This window comes from Artibeus jamaicensis, unplaced genomic scaffold (genome assembly GCF_021234435.1).
Source record: "Artibeus jamaicensis isolate MK-2021 breed Jamaican fruit bat unplaced genomic scaffold, CSHL_Jam_final scaffold_847, whole genome shotgun sequence".
Taxonomy (NCBI): Eukaryota; Metazoa; Chordata; class Mammalia; order Chiroptera; family Phyllostomidae; genus Artibeus; species Artibeus jamaicensis.
This window is the reverse complement of record NW_026522057.1, coordinates 29,038,254-29,055,951: the sequence shown is the minus strand read 5'-3', so window position 1 is coordinate 29,055,951 and position 17,698 is coordinate 29,038,254. Positions and strand designations below refer to the sequence as shown.

The 17,698-nt window shown below is 58.9% G+C and overlaps 1 protein-coding gene across 6 annotated transcripts in view; it reads right to left on the bottom strand.

Annotated features, from left to right (window-relative positions):
• The window catches only part of NPHP4 (nephrocystin 4), a 78,448-nt gene that overhangs the window by 54,375 nt on the left and 6,375 nt on the right, over positions 1–17,698 (bottom strand). For all 6 annotated transcript variants that reach the window (XR_008390714.1, XM_053660639.1, XM_053660641.1 and 3 more), the window contains exons 5-9: positions 10,236–10,408; positions 9,461–9,525; positions 6,981–7,136; positions 2,159–2,295; positions 122–303 (exon numbers count right to left, since the gene is read on the bottom strand). Coding sequence is in view for 5 of the 6 variants with exons in the window: in XM_053660639.1 (XP_053516614.1) it covers positions 122–303; positions 2,159–2,295; positions 6,981–7,136; positions 9,461–9,525; positions 10,236–10,408 (713 nt within the window). In the remaining variant the exon portion in view is untranslated. The remainder of the gene's footprint in view (positions 1–121; positions 304–2,158; positions 2,296–6,980; positions 7,137–9,460; positions 9,526–10,235; positions 10,409–17,698) is intronic.

Genomic DNA, 17,698 nt, shown 5'->3' with positions numbered 1-17,698 from the left:
AAGAGGAAATGCAGGAACCGGGAGGGACCACACTGCAGGTGTGAGAACAGCTGTGTTTCACGTGGACGCCTGCTCACTCCTCCTAACCCCCGGGGCTGCACTTGGGGCCCTGGGCGAGTACCTGGCCTTGGAAGAGGAGCCGACTTTCCTGCTGAAGCTGGCAGAGCGCGTCAAGGCCACCTCCCGCTCGGGCACCAGCACCATGACCTGCGGCCGGTGCACAAAGCCCAGACCACTGTGCACGCCGACACACAGGCGCCGCTCCGAGATCTCCAGAGCGCCGCCATCCAGCGGGCCGCCGCCCTGAAAAAGCATAGGTCAGCTGAATCAGGCCTGGGCAGAAGGGGAAAGGGGCTCGCGGCCAAGTTCACGGGGAGGGGCAAGCAGAGAGGGGAGGCCATGACAGAAGTTTCAGCCCTTTCCAAATCACATGGAGCTCCGTTAGAAAGAGTCCCAGCGAAGGACAGAGAAGTCAACCACTCAAAACCGGCCAGGCGCAGGGCACCTGCTGGGTAGTTGGGGAGGTCCTCAGGTGGCGTGTTCTTCTCCAAGCAATGCACCTCCACGTCCCCCTTAGATGCCCCATCACCAGAATCTTGCCCTGAGTCTCCAAGGTTGAGCTGCCTTTCTCAAACTAGCCACCAGGGACCTCAGCGCTGGTCCCAGGGCCAGGGGTCCGAGGCACAAGAGCCCCTGTGGAGGGCAGCACTGGCCAAGGCTCCTGGCCCAGCAGGCTCAGGCCCTGCAGACCTCGGACCGACGGGCAGCAGAGAAGGGAACCTATTCAGGCAGGAAATCACAAACCAATATAAAAGGAATCTGCCCCAAAGTGGTTGCAGGATATTAAAGTGTTTCATCTTAAGAAAAAATGTACAGGCACTCTAACAAATGAGCCAGGATAGTCCTCCAGGCTACTGCTGCTGATTAAATTATGGGATTGTAGGAAAATGATGCCTGAATCTTCAAGCATTCTTCACTGCCCATTCATCAAGCGGAGCAGACGTGGGCTCTGCCTGAGTCCTTGAGTGAGGAGGACAAACTGGCGGAGGCGGTGGGTATCTGCCGGTGAGTGGGCAGCAGAAGCACACAGACAGTGAACACACACAATAAAGCACTTTTATGGGAATGTACAAAACTCAACAGCGCTCTCACTGCACGTCTGCCACCGCAGAGCCAGCTCTAAGCGGTGAGCAAACAGCGGGGACCACAGACAGCACGGGAGCGGCCACTTCAACCCTCTCTGCGGTGTTTGTTTCAGATGGGACCGCGTTACCAGGAGCTCCATTCTCCAGGACGACTACCTCACTTGTGTGTGCGTGCATGTGTGTGTGTGTGCGTGGTTAATAACTGATGACTGCTTAGGCTGTAGGGCAGGCACTGACGGACCACAGCAGTCAGGCTCACAACCAATAAATAAAAGACTGACTGCATGCCGACACTTGCCCTCCCAGCAGGTACAGTGCTGAGCCACTCATGTCCTCACCCCCTGGTGCAAACAGTGCCACGGGGACCGAGGCTGACCAGGAAGCAGGTGAGGAGACCAGGTGCTCTGGCAGGGGTCTGGCCGAAGGAGGGGGCCCTCGGCAGGCGGGTTCGCACTGAGCATGGAGGACAAGCAGGACAGGGAGGTACGTGCTCAGAGGCCGCGCTGGGCACAAGGCGTAGCCCCGACTACAAGGTGGGGACAAGGCTCTGTCGTGTCCAGGGTGCTCCCCACAGGCTCTCCGGTGAAGGGCAGATGGGAACATGCTCACGCAGCAGGCTGGACCTGACAGGTCTGGGTGGCACCTGACCAGGAGTCTGCTCGGAACGGGTTAAGTGACTAGGACTTCAATCCCTCCCTGGACAGAGCCGAACACCCTCAAAGTGTCCTCTGTGGGTGTCGATTATTTCATGCTTTCCCGACACTCATTCAGTGACTCGTTTGTTAAATGGGGACCAGTTGAAGATATAGCCAAGATAAGGTTAGCTAATGTTTCCAAACGACATCACCTTCATCACCGTCAAAGTGAAGACAACAGTCTAGATTGTCCGTCTTCCGCCACAGAGAGGGAAAAGACAGGACCGGGTCCCTAGAGACTGTGCCCCCCCCCACCCCAGGCAGCGTTGGAGGCTCCGCTCTGCCCCCGCCATCGCCCCTGCTGACGAGAGACAGTACCTCCCGGAAGTGGTCGCTGGTAAGGAGTCCCAGGAGCTCCTCCTCGAATTTCTCCAGGGAAGGGTACAGAGTGACAAAGACATCGTCCAAGTACCATGTGACCGACCTCTGCAGGCGGGGCTTCCGGAGGGCATCACCTGCAACGAGGGGAGCATGAGTGGGTGGGCAATCCACGGAGGTCCCAGCCATGGCAAGCAGCCCTGCGGATGAGGAAGGAGGCCCAGGCCCATGCGGACAGGACACGGAGCCAGCACCCGCCTTGGCATGGGCCCCGGCGCCAACCCGGCAGCCCAAACACAACTTGTATTTCAAGCCCGAACCCTGGCTGGCCCTCCTCCGAGAACAAGGACAACAGGATGCAGGCGACACCCGCTCCCGTCGGCACAGCTCCCCTCCAGCACCTCCATCCTCTCCAACAAGAACACGGCCAGCGAAGCCAGCGAAGCTGTCCTCCCTTCACCGCGCTGACCTTGAACCCCTGGGCACAGGCGGTATCCTCAGCTGCCCACGGAAGCAGACGCGCAGCCTGTGCTGGAGCCACGGGATGCAACTCCCTGTCCTGACCAGGATGCATCCCCGGACCCTGAGCTCCTTGAGCAGAGAAGGGGACTCTGGCTCCTGGCACCCAGGCCAGCATCCAGCAGAGCAGGCACGAGAAAACCCTCAGCTGTGTGTCCGCCAGAGCAGGAGGAGGCAGGCACAGCCAGCTGCTTCCCCAAAACACCGGCCCCGTGGGGACCTCATGTCCTCATCACTGGGATCGTCCCGGCTCTGGGGGTCCCTGTCCCTTCGGAGTTCTTACGATCGCTCAGTGATTCCTGTGCAAGGTCTTCACTCTGAAAAGGTGATGCCAACGTTCAAAGGGTGAGAACTGACACAAGACTCAGCGCAGGGAGAAGAGCCGTCCGTGTCGCGGCTCCCGAGTGCAAGCCGCAGACGGACGTCTGCCTCCACCCTGCTGGTGTTGGGATGCGAAGTAGCCATATGCAGCCCCAGCTGGGTGCTCCGGCAGAAAGGCTGAGGGTTCGATCCCCGGTCGGGGCACATACGGGATGCAACTGATCGATGTTTCTCACATTGATGTTTCTCCCCCTCCCTCCCTCTCTCTCTAAAATCGATAAACATATCCTCGGGTGAGGATTTAAACCGAAGTATCCACATGCAGCCTCTGCCCCAGTCACGCCACTTTTTGAACCTATTCAGCAAAATAAGCAAGGCATTCGTCTGAGCGTTATTTATAGTAGAAAAAGGTGAGAAACACCCAAACATTCAAAAGTGGGGGAATTTAAGAAAGCCGCGCATCCACATACGATGGGAACCAAAATCAAGCTGTCAGAGGTCATTTAATGATCACAAAGTAACCGTAATAGTGGAGAGGAGAAGACCATATAAAACTGCCTGCTTGCTGCCCATTCTACTCAAACACGCACACTCATGCGTGTGCACCGCAGGTGATGGTCGCAGGTGGTTTTACTTCCTTCTTCGTGGTCTCGACACCCCCCCATCACAGAGATGCGTTAAGCCTGGCGCCTTTGAGAAACTCCACGTGTTCCGCCCCCAATGTCCGAGTGTCCACAGCAGCCGCCGAGGACTCAGAACCAATCGCAAGTGCCAGCAGCTTTACTCACAACAGGCCGAAGGTGGGGACGACCCAGGCGCCCGTCACAAACGAACGGATAAACCAAACGTGGTCCGTCTGCACAGTGGACTATTTATCGCTCATCCTCAGAAAGGAAGGAGATCTGGGCACACGCTCCAACACGGATGGACCTTGAGGATGTGGTACTGAGTGACACAGACCAGTCATGAATGGACGAGTACTGTATGGTCCCATTTATGTGAGGTACTTGAAGGAATCAAATTCAGAGACAGAAAGTAAAATGGTGGGCGCAGGGGCTGCGGGCGGGGAGGAATGGGGAGCAGGTGTTCAGTGGGGACAGTTTCTGCTCACAGGAAGCAGCAGCCACCCGAAGGCCCTGGCTGATGGGACCCGGGGCAGGTCTCCCCACCCCCGGGGCTCGGCGGGTCACAGCACAACCTGACAAGCCAGGTGCTCTGTGGTTGGGTGCTCTGTCCACCTCCGGCACTCCTGTGGGTGTTGGGGTGGGGGATGTTCTCAGGTGGCCATGAGACCCTCTGCTCTCCCCCAGAGCCCATCAGTGCTGTGAGAAGTGGGCCCAGACCCCCGGCACGTCCATGGCTCCACCAGACCCCATCAGGAGCCTTGGGTACATTCCAGAAAAGGGGCTTCCATCTTCTATGTATGGCTTCCCTGCCTAATTCAAGCGGAGGCCGCACCCCTCCATGGCAGGCCAAGCAGCCGAGCCTCCGTCCGTACGACCCGCCTGGTCCCTCATGCCTCTCTGTCTTGTTCGCCTAGGCTGGAGCCCACAGAGGGGGCAGAGCATGAGGATGGGGGTCTGAGGCACACAGCTAAGGGGTCCCAGCCCGGAGGCTCACTCCCATGCACCAGGTGGCCTCGTGGGCCACCGAGTGTGACCACGACCCAGTTGGTGGTGTGGTGGCCCACTGTCCAGGGCAGAGGCTGTACAAGAGGAGGCTGGAGAGGCTTTCAAACTGCAAGGAAAAGACACCATGGAATCAGCAGCGTTTGCCAAACTGGAACAAGTCCGAGCTTCCCTCTGAGAAGCTGCTCAGGAAAGAGACCTGTCTGCCTTCTGGGGGTGACAGAGCCGCCAGCAGGACCAAAATTAACCGCTGCCACATCAGTCATTCCCAGACTGCAAGTCACTCTTACAGATCCAACCCCCACACTAGTGAGCTCACACTAGCGAGTCGAACGGGGGAGATGCGAACAGGGCCCGTGGGCTGTGTGGACATCAGGGTCTGGGGTGACACTGTTCTGCCACCTTGGGCAAAGGGTGCGCGGGACCTCTCCACATCACTCACTCAAACCGCAGTGAATCACAATAACCCCGATAAAAACTTAAATTAAAAACAACTGAGCCCTCCTACACGGTGGCATGTCACAAAGAACAAATACCCAGCTCCCAGTGCGGCCCTGAAACGCACCAAACCCTCCACACATGTGACAGGTGGCTCACCCGGAGCCTTCCAATCCCAGCCTCGGCCATTCCAGGGCTACAGGACACTGTCCAGCAAAGGACCCTTTATCGAGAGGGAGTCACAAGAGCCCAGAGGTCCAGGGCAGAATGTCACGGAGACACAGAATGCGGCCCATGCCTCCGGGCCACAAGGCACACTCTGTGAGACTGCCCAGAGGGGACCAAGCACAACAGGCATTTTCTCGACGGTCACCAGGGGACCTGACAACAAGCAGAGCCCCTCCGTTCTCCGCAGGAGAGCGAGTGCAGCCCCTGCCGGGGCAAGTTGGGCTCCCCCACCCCTCGCCCACCAGAGCGCATTCAGGCTCCACTTCCATTCATTCCAAACCACCACGTAAACCGCGCTGTGCATCTGCCGTGTCCCAGGCACGGCCTGCATCCAGCTGTGCCTCTGCACATGGCCACGCCACACCAGTGGGGCTACAGGGCTCAGGTCTCTCCTGAAAACGGGAGCTTTACAGATAAAGAGCTGGAATCACGCTTCCGATCAAAGCACCTCTCTGTAGCGTGGCCCCGGGACTCCAGAGTCTCACACGAGAGACTAAGAACCAAACTCAGGCCATGTGGGCGTCTGGTCTGCTCTTTCCATTAATGACCTAGAAGCGGCACTGGGCTGAGTTTTGGTGTTTTAAAGTTTATCTGCAGTTCTACTGACACCCACTGGCAAGCCACAGAGACGCTGCGGCTCAGGCCCAGCCCCACACAAGAGGCTGACGCAGGCTGACTCAGGACACGTGTGCCCAGCACCCTCACCTTGGTGCACGTTACTGACCGAGGAGCCCCGGCCAGGGCGCCGGCCACAGCCCAGGTCTCAGAGCCGCAGGTTTCACGGCCTCTCACTCGGCCCCAGCAGACGCCCCCGAGGCTCCACCTCCCAGAACTTGAGGCCCTCCTCTCTCTCAGAAGGGACAAATACTGCAGGATCCCACCCATACAAAGTGACCGGAGCAGTCTCATTCAGAGAGACGGAGGGAGGACAGAGGGAGTCGGGGGCGGGGAGGGCTGGGGCATGAGCGTTCAGTGGGGACAGGGTTCCGGTTTGGGAAGACAGAACGTTCTGAAGAAGATGGCGGGGTGGTCGTACAACAGTGTGAATGCACTTCATGCCACTGAGCTCTTCACTCAAAAAATGGTACCTTTTATGTTTTGTCTATTTATCACAATTAAAAAATAATAGTCGAGCCACTGATGTGGAGGTCTAGGAAGGTGACATGTGGCAACAGTGGTTTTCCTGCCCATAGTAATAAACACATGGCTGCTTTTCTCACAGGAGCACTTCCTGAGGAAAGGTGACAGAGGCGACGAGAGGGATGTGAGACTGTTCAGGAAGGAACTACAGACAGTGATGGCACTGCCGCCTCCTCCCCCTCCTCCTGCTGCTCCCCCTCCTCCTCCTGCTCCTCCTCCTCCTGCTGCTCCTCCTCCTCCTGCTCCCCCTCCTCCTCCTGCTCCCCCTCCTCCTGCTGCTCCCCCTCCTCCTGCTGCTCCCCCTCCTCCTGCTCCCCCTCTTCCTCCTGCTCCCCCTCCTCCTCCTGCTCCCCCTCCTCCTCCTGCTCCTCCTCCTCCTGCTGCTCCTCCTCCTCCTCCTGCTCCTCCTCCTCCTGCTGCTCCTCCTCCTCCTGCTCCTCCTCCCCCGCCGGGCTGCTTGCTGAGAGGGGCTAACCACACCCCACTGGTACTTGCCTGCCCAACAGACCCCATGAACTAACAAGTGGGGAGAACAAAGCAGCCCTTACCCGTGTCCCCGTGAGCTGGAAGGAGGCCAGGTATGTGCTGCAGACCAGATACCAGGAGGTTCTCGGGCAGGAGGTGGAAGGCGGGCTCCAGGGCCGGGTGCGGCCTCAGGGTGCACTGCAGGCTGCAGTTCTCAATCACGGTCATGTGCTTGTTTTCTGGGGGAGAAAACACGGCTGTGACAGCTGAAACCAAAGGCACATCGGTCAAATCACCTACAAACTGAGAACCTTAGACATGAGTAGATGCCACACACAGGAAATGTATGTTTCTAGGGAGACAGAGGGGTCAGTCTGTTGGTTCAGCAAAAAAATGGGGGGGTGGGACTCTCTAATAACTTTCTCTGGTAAAACTGCAAGAAAGAGATGCTTGTTTTTAATGCAACGGAACAAACCATCTCTGGCTCACACCTTCCCCAGAGCAGGAGGCCCTTCCCAGGCTTCACTCAGCCGGGGCCTCCCCTGTAGCCTCAGCACTGGTGTCCATGGAGCCCCCCCAGGACAAGGCCAGGCCCTGGGGGCAGGGCCTCCAAGACAGAGCCCCGTCCGTCCACAAGGACATCCGGTTCTTCTGGGGTGAGGGCTGAGGCTCAGCCAATCAATCTTCATAACATACGGAGAACAGGTCCGAACCCCAAGAAAGGTTCTGATAACGCACTGGGAAAAGCAGGAGGAGGAAGCGAGGACCAGAGGAGTGTAGACCCAGCGTGCCGGGGGGAAAGAGGGAACAGTTCCATTAGCAGGACCTGCGGCGCAGGGAGGGGCTCACCCCGGAATCACAGGGCCTTGGGGTTGAGAGGGACCACAGACATTCCCACTAAGTGGTTGACTGTACTTGGGCTTGATTTCCTCCACTGACAGGGGCCTCACCATGTCCTGAAACATGCTATGTGACTCTTAAGAAAAGAGCTAAAGGTGACCCACCCACTGCATTCATCAGAAAAAGAAATTAATGAAAACTGTATTGTTATTACCTAACCATTCCAAACATGGGCTCTGCTTACTTTAAAATGTTAAATACACCATAAGGTACTTTCTGACGACCTCTGTGGAGGGCACACGAAAGAAGCATCACAGAATTGCAAACGTTCAGCCCTGCCTGGGACTCAGCCACCCTATGGGCGGAAGGTTACCTTGGAGACACACCCACACCCCTGGGAAGGGCAGTGTGGCGTCAGCCCTCTCTCTTCTCTAGTGGCCCCGGTGTCCCCCGTGGGCACCAAGTCCATCCTGCACGGCCATCCCACCAATGCCGCACAGCCGTGAAAGGAGTGAGGGGCTTTCTACGCCTTGACATGACGCATTCTTGGAGACAAATCATTATGGGGGGAAAACGAGGCCAGCGCCGCAAGTCAAAGGAGAGCGAAGATAAGACCGGGGACGTGCTTGCTGGTGTCAAAAGACCCCGAAAGGACCCACAGAACTCAGAGAGGTCACCTGGATGCAGGCGAAGGAGCGACCTCCCTCTGACCCTCTCTACACTTCCCTGTGCTTTCTGAACTCCGAACCATGGGAGTGTACCACACGTTCGAGAACATGACAACCAAGGCGGTACGCTCACAGCCCGTGGCTGGTCCTCCCCGTGACTGGTCCCCGGTCACAGCCCCCGCAGACATTCCAACAGCTCCCAAAACCACGGGAGCGACACCAGCGTGGAGTGTGCACCGCCTAAAGTCCTGATTCCAGGGCGACCCTGAGGCAGGAAACGCGGGCCAAGTAACAATTAAATTCAACTGGGAAATAACCTAAAAGCCAATTTTCATCAATAAAATTAAGTTTCTGCCTGTTTCAAAATTCAGTGGGAAGTGGAGGCGATGGGGCTGGTTTGACTTTCACACGGACTCCATGACAAACAGAACTCCTGTCCGGAGTCCAGGCAACATGTCCGAGAGCGGAAGTCCGGCTCCTACACTGACCCGCCTGCAACCACGTAGCCATCCACCCCCCAGCACAGTCAGCCCAGGCCTCTCGCGGCCTCTGACGTGACTGGAGGTCTGCCCCCATGTCCGCAGGCTGCCCCTCACGCCCACCCTCCCTGTGGCTGTGGCCAGGGACCTGCACGTCCCTCCTGGCTGGCACCGCCCCTGGGAGACAGGAGCCCAGCTGCCACACTGTGGCGATGTCCCTACAGGTGGCTCTTCGGTCAAGTGCAGCAAGGGCCTTGTGTGTTGGAGACAACCGATGGACTTCACAGTCAGCGGGCTCTGGTGACAGCCGGTGGCCGTGCTGGACAGTAACTACCATCTGGGGGGCAAAGCTGTTACCCTGGAGGCCACCAGCCCTCCCACCAGGCAACTCCCACGAGGCCCCGTCTAGCCTGTGGCCACCCTCACAAAGCAACGCCCTCCCACAGGCCATCCTTCCAATATGTCAAAATGCTGAGCCCATGGCACGTGCCGCCCAACGGAGTCCACTGAGGAAGCTCAAGGACAGAACTGGAGGGGGCAGCGCTCGGGGAAGCCTCGCAGCGGCCAGTCTCTTACGTTCTATGGGGTCCTGCAGCAGGGGGTGCAGCAGGGCTCTGGGGCTGCCGTGGTACAGTCTCAACCTGCAAAGCAAGGCCGGGGCCGTGTCAGCGGGGCCTCTGGCTTCAGTCTCCCTCGAACGCCAGCTGCTCATCTCAGAAGGAGAGTGTGGGAGGGGCCCCAACCCCCACACCACTGAGAGCTTTCCCAGCCTGCTGGACCACGGCCCTGCAGAACACAGACCCTGGGGAAGCACCAGCCCCGCACCCCACACCCCCAGCACGCCCAGCACTGCCCGGGCGCCCCCGAGACCCGAGCAACACCAGGGAACGCTGTGATGACGGGACCATCCCAGGAAAGACAGGGGCGGAGCTGTGTCCACAGCTGTCTCTCCGGAGCAGTGGTTCTCCGCCCGGGGTGCTTCTGTCCCCCGGGGGACATCCGGTCATGCCTGCAGACCCATTTGGCTGTCACCGTGGGAAGACACTACCAGTATCCAGTGGGTGGAGGCCAAGAGCACCGCTGGTCATCCTACACTCGTAGGACAGCCCCCGCAGCCGACCCTCTCCAGCCCAAAACGTCAGGGTGCCAAGCTGGGAGGGCCCGGTCCAGAGTGACAATGCGACCCCAACTGTGCTGAGATGGCTGTGAGGCAGCAACACCCCCGGGGCACCGTCACGGACACTCAGCAGAGGCCAACGAGGGCAGGGCTTCCCACCGCAGCCGACGACCGGCAGCTCGGCCAGCACAGGAAACCCCGGGAAAGCGCGCAGACGGGGGCGGAGGCGGGCACCGTTTGTCCTGGGGCGCAGACGACGGGGACTCCGGCTTGTTGCTGAAGATCCGAAGAATTCCGAACCCGCAGGACAGAGCCTGGGGGGTCCCGTCCCGTCTCCTGCCTCCGGCAACCACCTCCACCACCGCCACGATGTTCGGGTGGTTCAAGGGCGTGTGAAAGTACAGGGGCTGCAAAACAGAAATCGGAAGCCAGGTGAGACACCAGACGCCACCACCCGCAGCGCGGGACACAGAGAGGGACGCTGTGCTCCTGGCCATGGCCACGGAGACACCCCACACGGCCAGGCAGAGCACCACCAGGGAAGACAGCAGGCACCAAAAGTGGTGCCCGCAGAGTCACAGCCCCTCACCCCGAGGGCCCAGCACCCAGGCCATCAGACTGCTGGCTTCTGCTCTGGGAACCTTCCGTCCTCGAAAGGTGCCAACGGGTGCCAGGCCCTGCGGAGAAGAGAGGGGAAGGGGGGAGGCACCGCACCCCTGGCAGGATCCCAGAGATGTCAGGGGAAGACAGAACGAGTCCCCGCAGACGCATCTGCTGAGCCAGCCGGTGAAACACTCGCCGTACACACCACAGTCAGGACCCACCGGTGTCGGCTCCGAGCCCTATTCTGTGTGGAACTATCATGGAACTGCATCTGAACCAACCTCGTTTAAGCGGGATCCGTGGATTTCTTGAAGTGCTATGTGACTGCCCCCAGTTCAGAGACCAACTAACGTCTTTGTATGACAAAAACTGCCTTGAGATCATTTTCTTAGCAGATTGTTTCGAATCTACACCAAGCAGAGGCCGTATTCAAACAGCCTCTGAAGGGCGCCCACCAGGACCTTTCCATCCGGCCACACGAACGGAGGGCGGCCTCCAGCCCCAGCTCTCGGGGGCACAGCGAGGAGCGAGGAGCGAGGACACGGGACGGGCCAACCCGCTGCCTCGGCTCCGTCGGGAGGGAAACTCCTCCACCTGCTGCTGTTTTCTTCCTACTGCATGAAACCCGCCGCAGTTGATTTCACTTAAAATCAACAGACACAGAAGACAGGGACGGAGGCTGTGAGTCAGCAGGGAACTCGAGTCGCAGGAGCTCGGCCCTGGCCCTGGACTCAGTGTTTCCCGGCACCGGCACCGGAGTGCGAGCTGGGCTCACCCGTGGTGCACGGAGACCGCCGCCCCCATGGGGCAGAAAGAGGTGAGGCGGGCCCAGGCGGGCGCTGCGGGTGATTTAAACATGGAATAATGCCCTGTTAACGAGCCATTAGCATGGTGACACCCAGGGAACGTTCGCTGTAATCACAGACTGTCAGCCCAGGATAACAGAAAGACGCATTAAAACATCAGCCATGAGGTATAAATCGTTATTCTATTATCTTTTATTGCAAAATGATGAAATAATGACCACTTATAGCTGACAGGTGGTTGGACCAAGAGAGAATTATGTTTCTGTTTCCAAGCTTCGAGAACTGGTTTTAAAGCCTCACTGGACAGTGGAGTGTGACATTTGCTCCCCTTGCACGCTTGTACCTGTGCGTGTTACGTTTATGGACGCTGCTGCCCATTGCTCCTTGCCACAGAGAGACGGGCGTTTTAAACCGTGAAGCGAAGCCACCACGATCCCACAGTTAGAGGTCACCGTGAAGGTGCTCTGCCTGCAGGCAAGGACAGCTTCTCTGGCGTGTTCCAAGTGCCATTCGTGGCTCTTGTCTCTCCCTCCCACCCACCCCCGGAAGCAATTACCCTGAGACAGGAGAAGCAGGACAGCGTCCAGGGACGCTCCAGGTGGGACAGCGGCCACCGGAAGCGCGGCACGTGGAAAGACGACTCGAGGTCACAGGTCACCCTGATCAGTCAGGACAGGCGCTCTTTCCCAAACATCACTTTCTGACCCTCCAGGCCAGAAACAGTACCCTGTGAAAGAATCCCTAAGGATCTCAGGAAATGGGACCCAGCCCCGAGGAGGCCCAAGGTCAAAGGCAGAGGCTAGGTTATGGAGATACGAAATGCAAACCTGTTCAGGACCCACCACTCGGAGGCTCCGGGGAGGGGAAAGGGGCCTGGTGATGAAGACACACTCTGACCCCCCCACCCCCATCCTCCTGACCGCCCACCGGAGTGTCCTCAGGAGACTCGCTGGCACCCAGGTGCCCTGGCCGCCTCACAGCACGCACGGGGGTTCGGCTTAAACCCGAACAGCGCTCAGCAGGGCAAGACCTGCAAACAAGCCCTTCAGCCTGGGGGCAGTTCATTAACGTCACGCCGCATGCCTGGAGTGGCAAATCCTACCCGTCAGCCGACAGGACAGGATCAGAACTTTGAGTCGAGCCCATCACATTCCCCAAGAGCAGGCCCCTTAACAAGGGGGTGTTGCCCCAGGGGGGTACATGGGTTAATAAATCACTAAAATGTTCATGTCTGCTGTCCTCATCTTCAAACACACAGACGCCACTCTGCCTCGGGGCCAGGCTGCCATCTCCCATGCCTGCGCCAGGACTGAACCCGGGCCTGTGATGGCACCCCTGTGGCTGCACTGCCCAAGCCACCCCGGTGACACGCCGCTCCCCAGTCCCCGCAGAAGACAAGGTGGGCAAGAGGGCCGGGAGGAGAGGAGCCGGCACTGAGCTGCGGCCTCGGGAAGTGTGTCTTCCGTGAGCCTGGAACAGAGCGTCTCCGGGAAGACGGGGAGTTCACAGCACTTGCTGCCGCTTTCACCTGCAGCTCAGCTTCCACGCACCGCTCTTATGGATCACAGGGCTCCCGCCACACAGCCCTGAAACGGAGGCTGGCGGAGCAAAACTCACCCCTGGGAGACACAAAGTCCCTTGTCCGAAACTGGAAGCACCCACTCCTCCGGGTGGGGCTCACCCTCGTCCACGCCGAGCAGCACAGCCATGCAGACAGCCCCACCTAGAGAGCCACCAGGCCCAAAACACACGTGACCCCAGGGTGCGAGGAGCCTGGTCTAGAGTGACGGTGGGACTGCAGCCTGGGCTGAAATAGCCACTCGCCACCTCCTCCACCCTGCATGGCCAGCGCCCCAGTGGACCTCAGCCCTCCGCCGACACCACCAGTCCTCGCTGAGCAAAGGCTTTCTGGGAGCCTGCACGGGGACAGCAGAGTGTCCAATACCCACGTGCCCCCAGGAACACACACGGCCATCACCCCTGAACGGAGGAGCCGATTAGGGGTTAGCGTCACGGCCTGACACTCCAGGAAGAGTGACAGAGCAGACCTCAGCCCATGTCCATCTCAGAACACGTTCCACGGCCAAGGCCAGCACCAGCCACACTCTGGCCACAGGAACAAGTCCCTGGCCGGCTCAGAGAAGTAAGCAAGCCGATCCCGCCAGAAGGCCTCCCCAGCACGCCGGTACGGGCACGGCCAACACGAACGGGCAGATTCTAGCCTCTGCCGCCCCACATGACGGAGCCCCAACCTGGACACGTCACAGAGAGGCAGCCATCCTTTCTCCTTCTAGAACCATCTATCCTCCCCTTTCTGGCTTGGAGTCCCTGAGAGTGTTTTCTATGAGCCTGAGAGATAAGAGGCCATCTCAGAGGGGTGCAATGGCCACACTGCCCTCTCTCCGGGGAGACCGCGCTCCCGAAACCAGCCGGTCTCCCACCTTTGCGGTGGCTGAGCCGAGGGCAGCACAGGATGGGGACGGCAGCCTGGCCCTTGGGAGGGCAGGGCTGCTCCGGGCAGCTGGAAGGCTCCCTGCAGTGTGGTGGAGTCACCTGACACTCCCTTCAGCCCTGCTTTTGAGGAGAAATGACATGGCTCTCATTGACAAGGAAGGACACTGGAGTTGGGGTCTCTTGGCAGGGGTTGTGGGTAGTGTAAGCAACCAATCACCTGTGTCTGCAGAGGGCAGCGGGGTTGCCTGGTACCTGAGCAGCCCCGGGCTGCGGTGGGCTCGGGGAGGGAGGACCTCTGGTCCAGGTCTCGCCTGCCTGCAGAGAGCCGCGAGGATTCCCACCCAGTCGCCCTCGAAAAATGAAGCAGGAAAAATGAGCCTGTCACCACAAGCCTGAGTGTGGTGAGTTAGGGAAAGAATTTAAGGGAGAATTATATCTGTCTCAGAAAGAAAATGTAGAAACTGCACAGACTCTGGCTTCCCAGATTATTTTGCAAAGATTTTTATTTATTTATTTTTTAGAGATGGGAAGGGAGGGAGAGAGGGAGAGCAACATCAATGAGTGATTGCCTCTCACACGCCCCCTACTGGGGAAATGGCCTGCAACACTGAGGTGTGCCCTGACTGGGAATCGAATAAGGGACCTTTTGATTCACAGGCCAGCACTCAACCACTGACCACACAAGCCAGGGCCAGATTATTGTTTTAGAAGACACTTTCTGAGAGGCTGGAGGACTTATGAGCCATCTAGACAGGGTGAAGGGCAGGAAAGCCCGAGTCGGCTCTGAACTGAGAGGGGCCCGGGCAGCTGGCTGGGCTCCAGAGTTGAGCCATGCCCAGAACTCATCACGGAGAAGCTCCCAGCTCAGGGTCAAGGCAAGATTTCTCTTTTCAAAGTAATGAAAGAGCGGCTTTCTCCCAGGGCTGCATCTCTTCAATACACCGACAACTCGGTAAAACCCAGCGCACCGCAGGATGGTTGGTTAACCCACGATTAGCCAGACGGGCACATGGCATCCCAGCATGGCCCCTTGTGACCGGCAATGGCAACCTCCCATCAGACCGCCCCAGGCTGGTTGGTAAAGCCAGAAATACACAGGCGACCCGTGATAGCAGAAACGGATCTCCACCAGAGTTCCAAACCCCCTCTATCTCCATAGAGGGGCAGACAGAGCACCCCCAGATGCAGCCCAGTAAGCAGCACCCCACCCCCACCTATCGGCGCCATCAGGGACACCCCCCCACCGTGTAAATGCACGCATACACATGTGTGTATGCACACGCGGCAAAGGAGACTTCCCTGGAACTACGTAAACTTGAACAAAACCTGGTTTTCGCTACTCTGAATGTCAAGGAGAGGAGAGGAAGGGCTGGGGGCACAAGCTGCTCAGCAGGCCGGGCTCATTCCTGGCGCATCAGCAGCCTCTGCTGGTCGCTGAGGGCACAGCAGCCGGGAGCAGCTGCCTCCGAGCCTTTCTCTGCTCGCCCCACACGTACCTGGCTGCACCCTCCACCTCAGCAACCCCAGGACTGAGGGGAGGACACAGGGGACTCATCTCAGAACTGCAGCCACTGCAAAGCCTCCCTGCGTGGATCTCAGAGCACAGTCCTGTCCCGAGACACTGGAGCGCTCTGCCACATGGACACACGGGGTCAGGAGGCCACAGGACAATCCCGCAGTCACTGCACAGGCTGTACAGAGGCCACCAGGTCCACCTGCTCGCATGCACACATGGCTTCATGACCCATGCTGTTGGGTTTCTCTTTAAGGAGGGACATAACACCGACCTCCAGGGGAGGGTGCGGGAGACAAAATGACATAAGTGTGCTGTGAGCCAAGGCCTGGCCTGTGGGACTCTCCAGGAGAGGATGGCGACGTCACCAGCACCTTCCTTGGCCACTAAGGAGCTGTCTCGGCGCCAGGCTTCCTTGGAACTCACGGTGCACATGAGAAGTAGACACCCCAACTCCGGCCCCAGGAGGCCCCTCCGAGGCAACAGAGGCTGAGCCCAGGCCAGGTTACCAGTGACATCTGGGCCATGGCCACTGCCGACGAACCGTTTCCTGTCCCAAGCGAGCGTGGGCGACTTCTTCCTGTGCTGAGACAGCGCTAGAGAGCTGCCCACGGTCGCACGGGAGATTCACAGCACGAACCTCCCTCTCGGGCACAGCGGGCGTGGAGACATGAGAGGGGCATTTAGCCCTGGCTGGTGTAGCTCAGTGGATTGAGCGCGGGCCTGCGATCCAAAGGATCGTGGTTTGATTACCAGTCAGGGCACAAGCCTGGGTTGCAGGCCAGTTCCCAGCAGGGGACGCATGAGAGGCAACCATACATTGATATTTCTCGCCTTCTCTTTCTTTTCCCCTCTAAAGATAAATAAATAAAATATTTTTTCAAAAAAAGAGGCATTTGCACAAGCTATTAGACAGCCTTCATATCAGACACCCTTGCAGTCCCCTGGACATGCACTTGACCATGGCCTTACTTCATGCTCCGGCCCTCTGGGCATTGCCTCCGCCTCCTGCCTGCTACGCTAGGGCATCTGTCAGCACCAACCTGCCTGCCACACAGCCCGTCCCTGGCCAGCCCCTGAGACGTCACAACTGGGCCAGGACACTCCCCAGCAGAAAAGGGGCACCTCAGGCTGGGGTTAAGCACAGTGACATCTCCAAGGACGGGTAGGGTCACTGCCACCTTCATTAGTCACTAAGTGTCACAATAGCAGGTTTCCATGGGCTTCACCGTGTACACAAGAGATCAAATCGATACGGCACGGCCCTCCCAGTGCCACAGACCCACTGCGTTGGGAAGCCCACCTCACCCCTGGGCTCCCCCATGCACACCTGCGGCCCCTTCCTCTCCTGGAGGCCCTGCCTCAGGTCGGCTCCACAGAGGGGCCCTTCCGCATCAGCTTCCTGAGCAGGCCTCCCTCCAGGGCACCAGCGCACGGTCTCCTTCCAGGAACTGGTCCCAACCCGCCGTCCTCTGCCACCTGCTTTTGAGTGTCGTCCCCACAGACCACGTGCACCCCACCACTGCACGGTGGTCTGCATACAGCAGACCCAGAGTAAAGGCTGCGGGTGGGGGTGGCTGAACAAGGACAGAGAACACCCACCTGCGGGGCGGCCAGACGCAGGGCCACGTGTGCCGAGTCACACTGCCAGCGGTGTCCACGCGACCACCCGGTCTGAAGGCAGAGGGCGCGGGTCCAAGGCCAGGCTCTGCCACCAGCCACCTGAGCAGCTCCCTTGACTCCCAAGTCTCAGTCTCCTCATCCTCAAAGAAAGGGCCCCTGCCAGCTGAAGACACAGGTGGGCACGGAGCCCAGAGTCGGGCCCGAGTGGGCAGGAGGCTGCGGTACGTCCTAGCCCAGGGCTTCAGCCGGGCTGCCCAGGGCTCGGCCCAGCAGTTCCCGCCACAGGCCAAAGGCAGGCCAGGCTGAACTGTGCACAAGGCCCCCTCCTGCCAACAACCCAGCTAAGAAATAACCAGGAAATCCGATTACCTGGGTTTTTAAATTGCTCCAATAAGGCAAAAAGAAAGAAAGGGAAGGAGGAGGAGGAAGGGACACCAGAGAAAAAACAGGTAATCAAATGAGATCAAGAATTTCCTAACTTTGTTCCAAGCACTCCGAGGTTCCTTGAAGGTGACACGACCCCACGTGCCCTCCACACACACACACGGCTGCAACCAGAGCGGTGCACACGCACCTGTTTAGGGCACGGGGCCCCCCACAAGATCTTGTTCGGAAACGCGTGTCCACCCCGAGACCCGCGACGTGATGCTCGCTCTGAGGCTCAGTGGCACCGCAGGGTCTGCGATGCGCTATTCGCG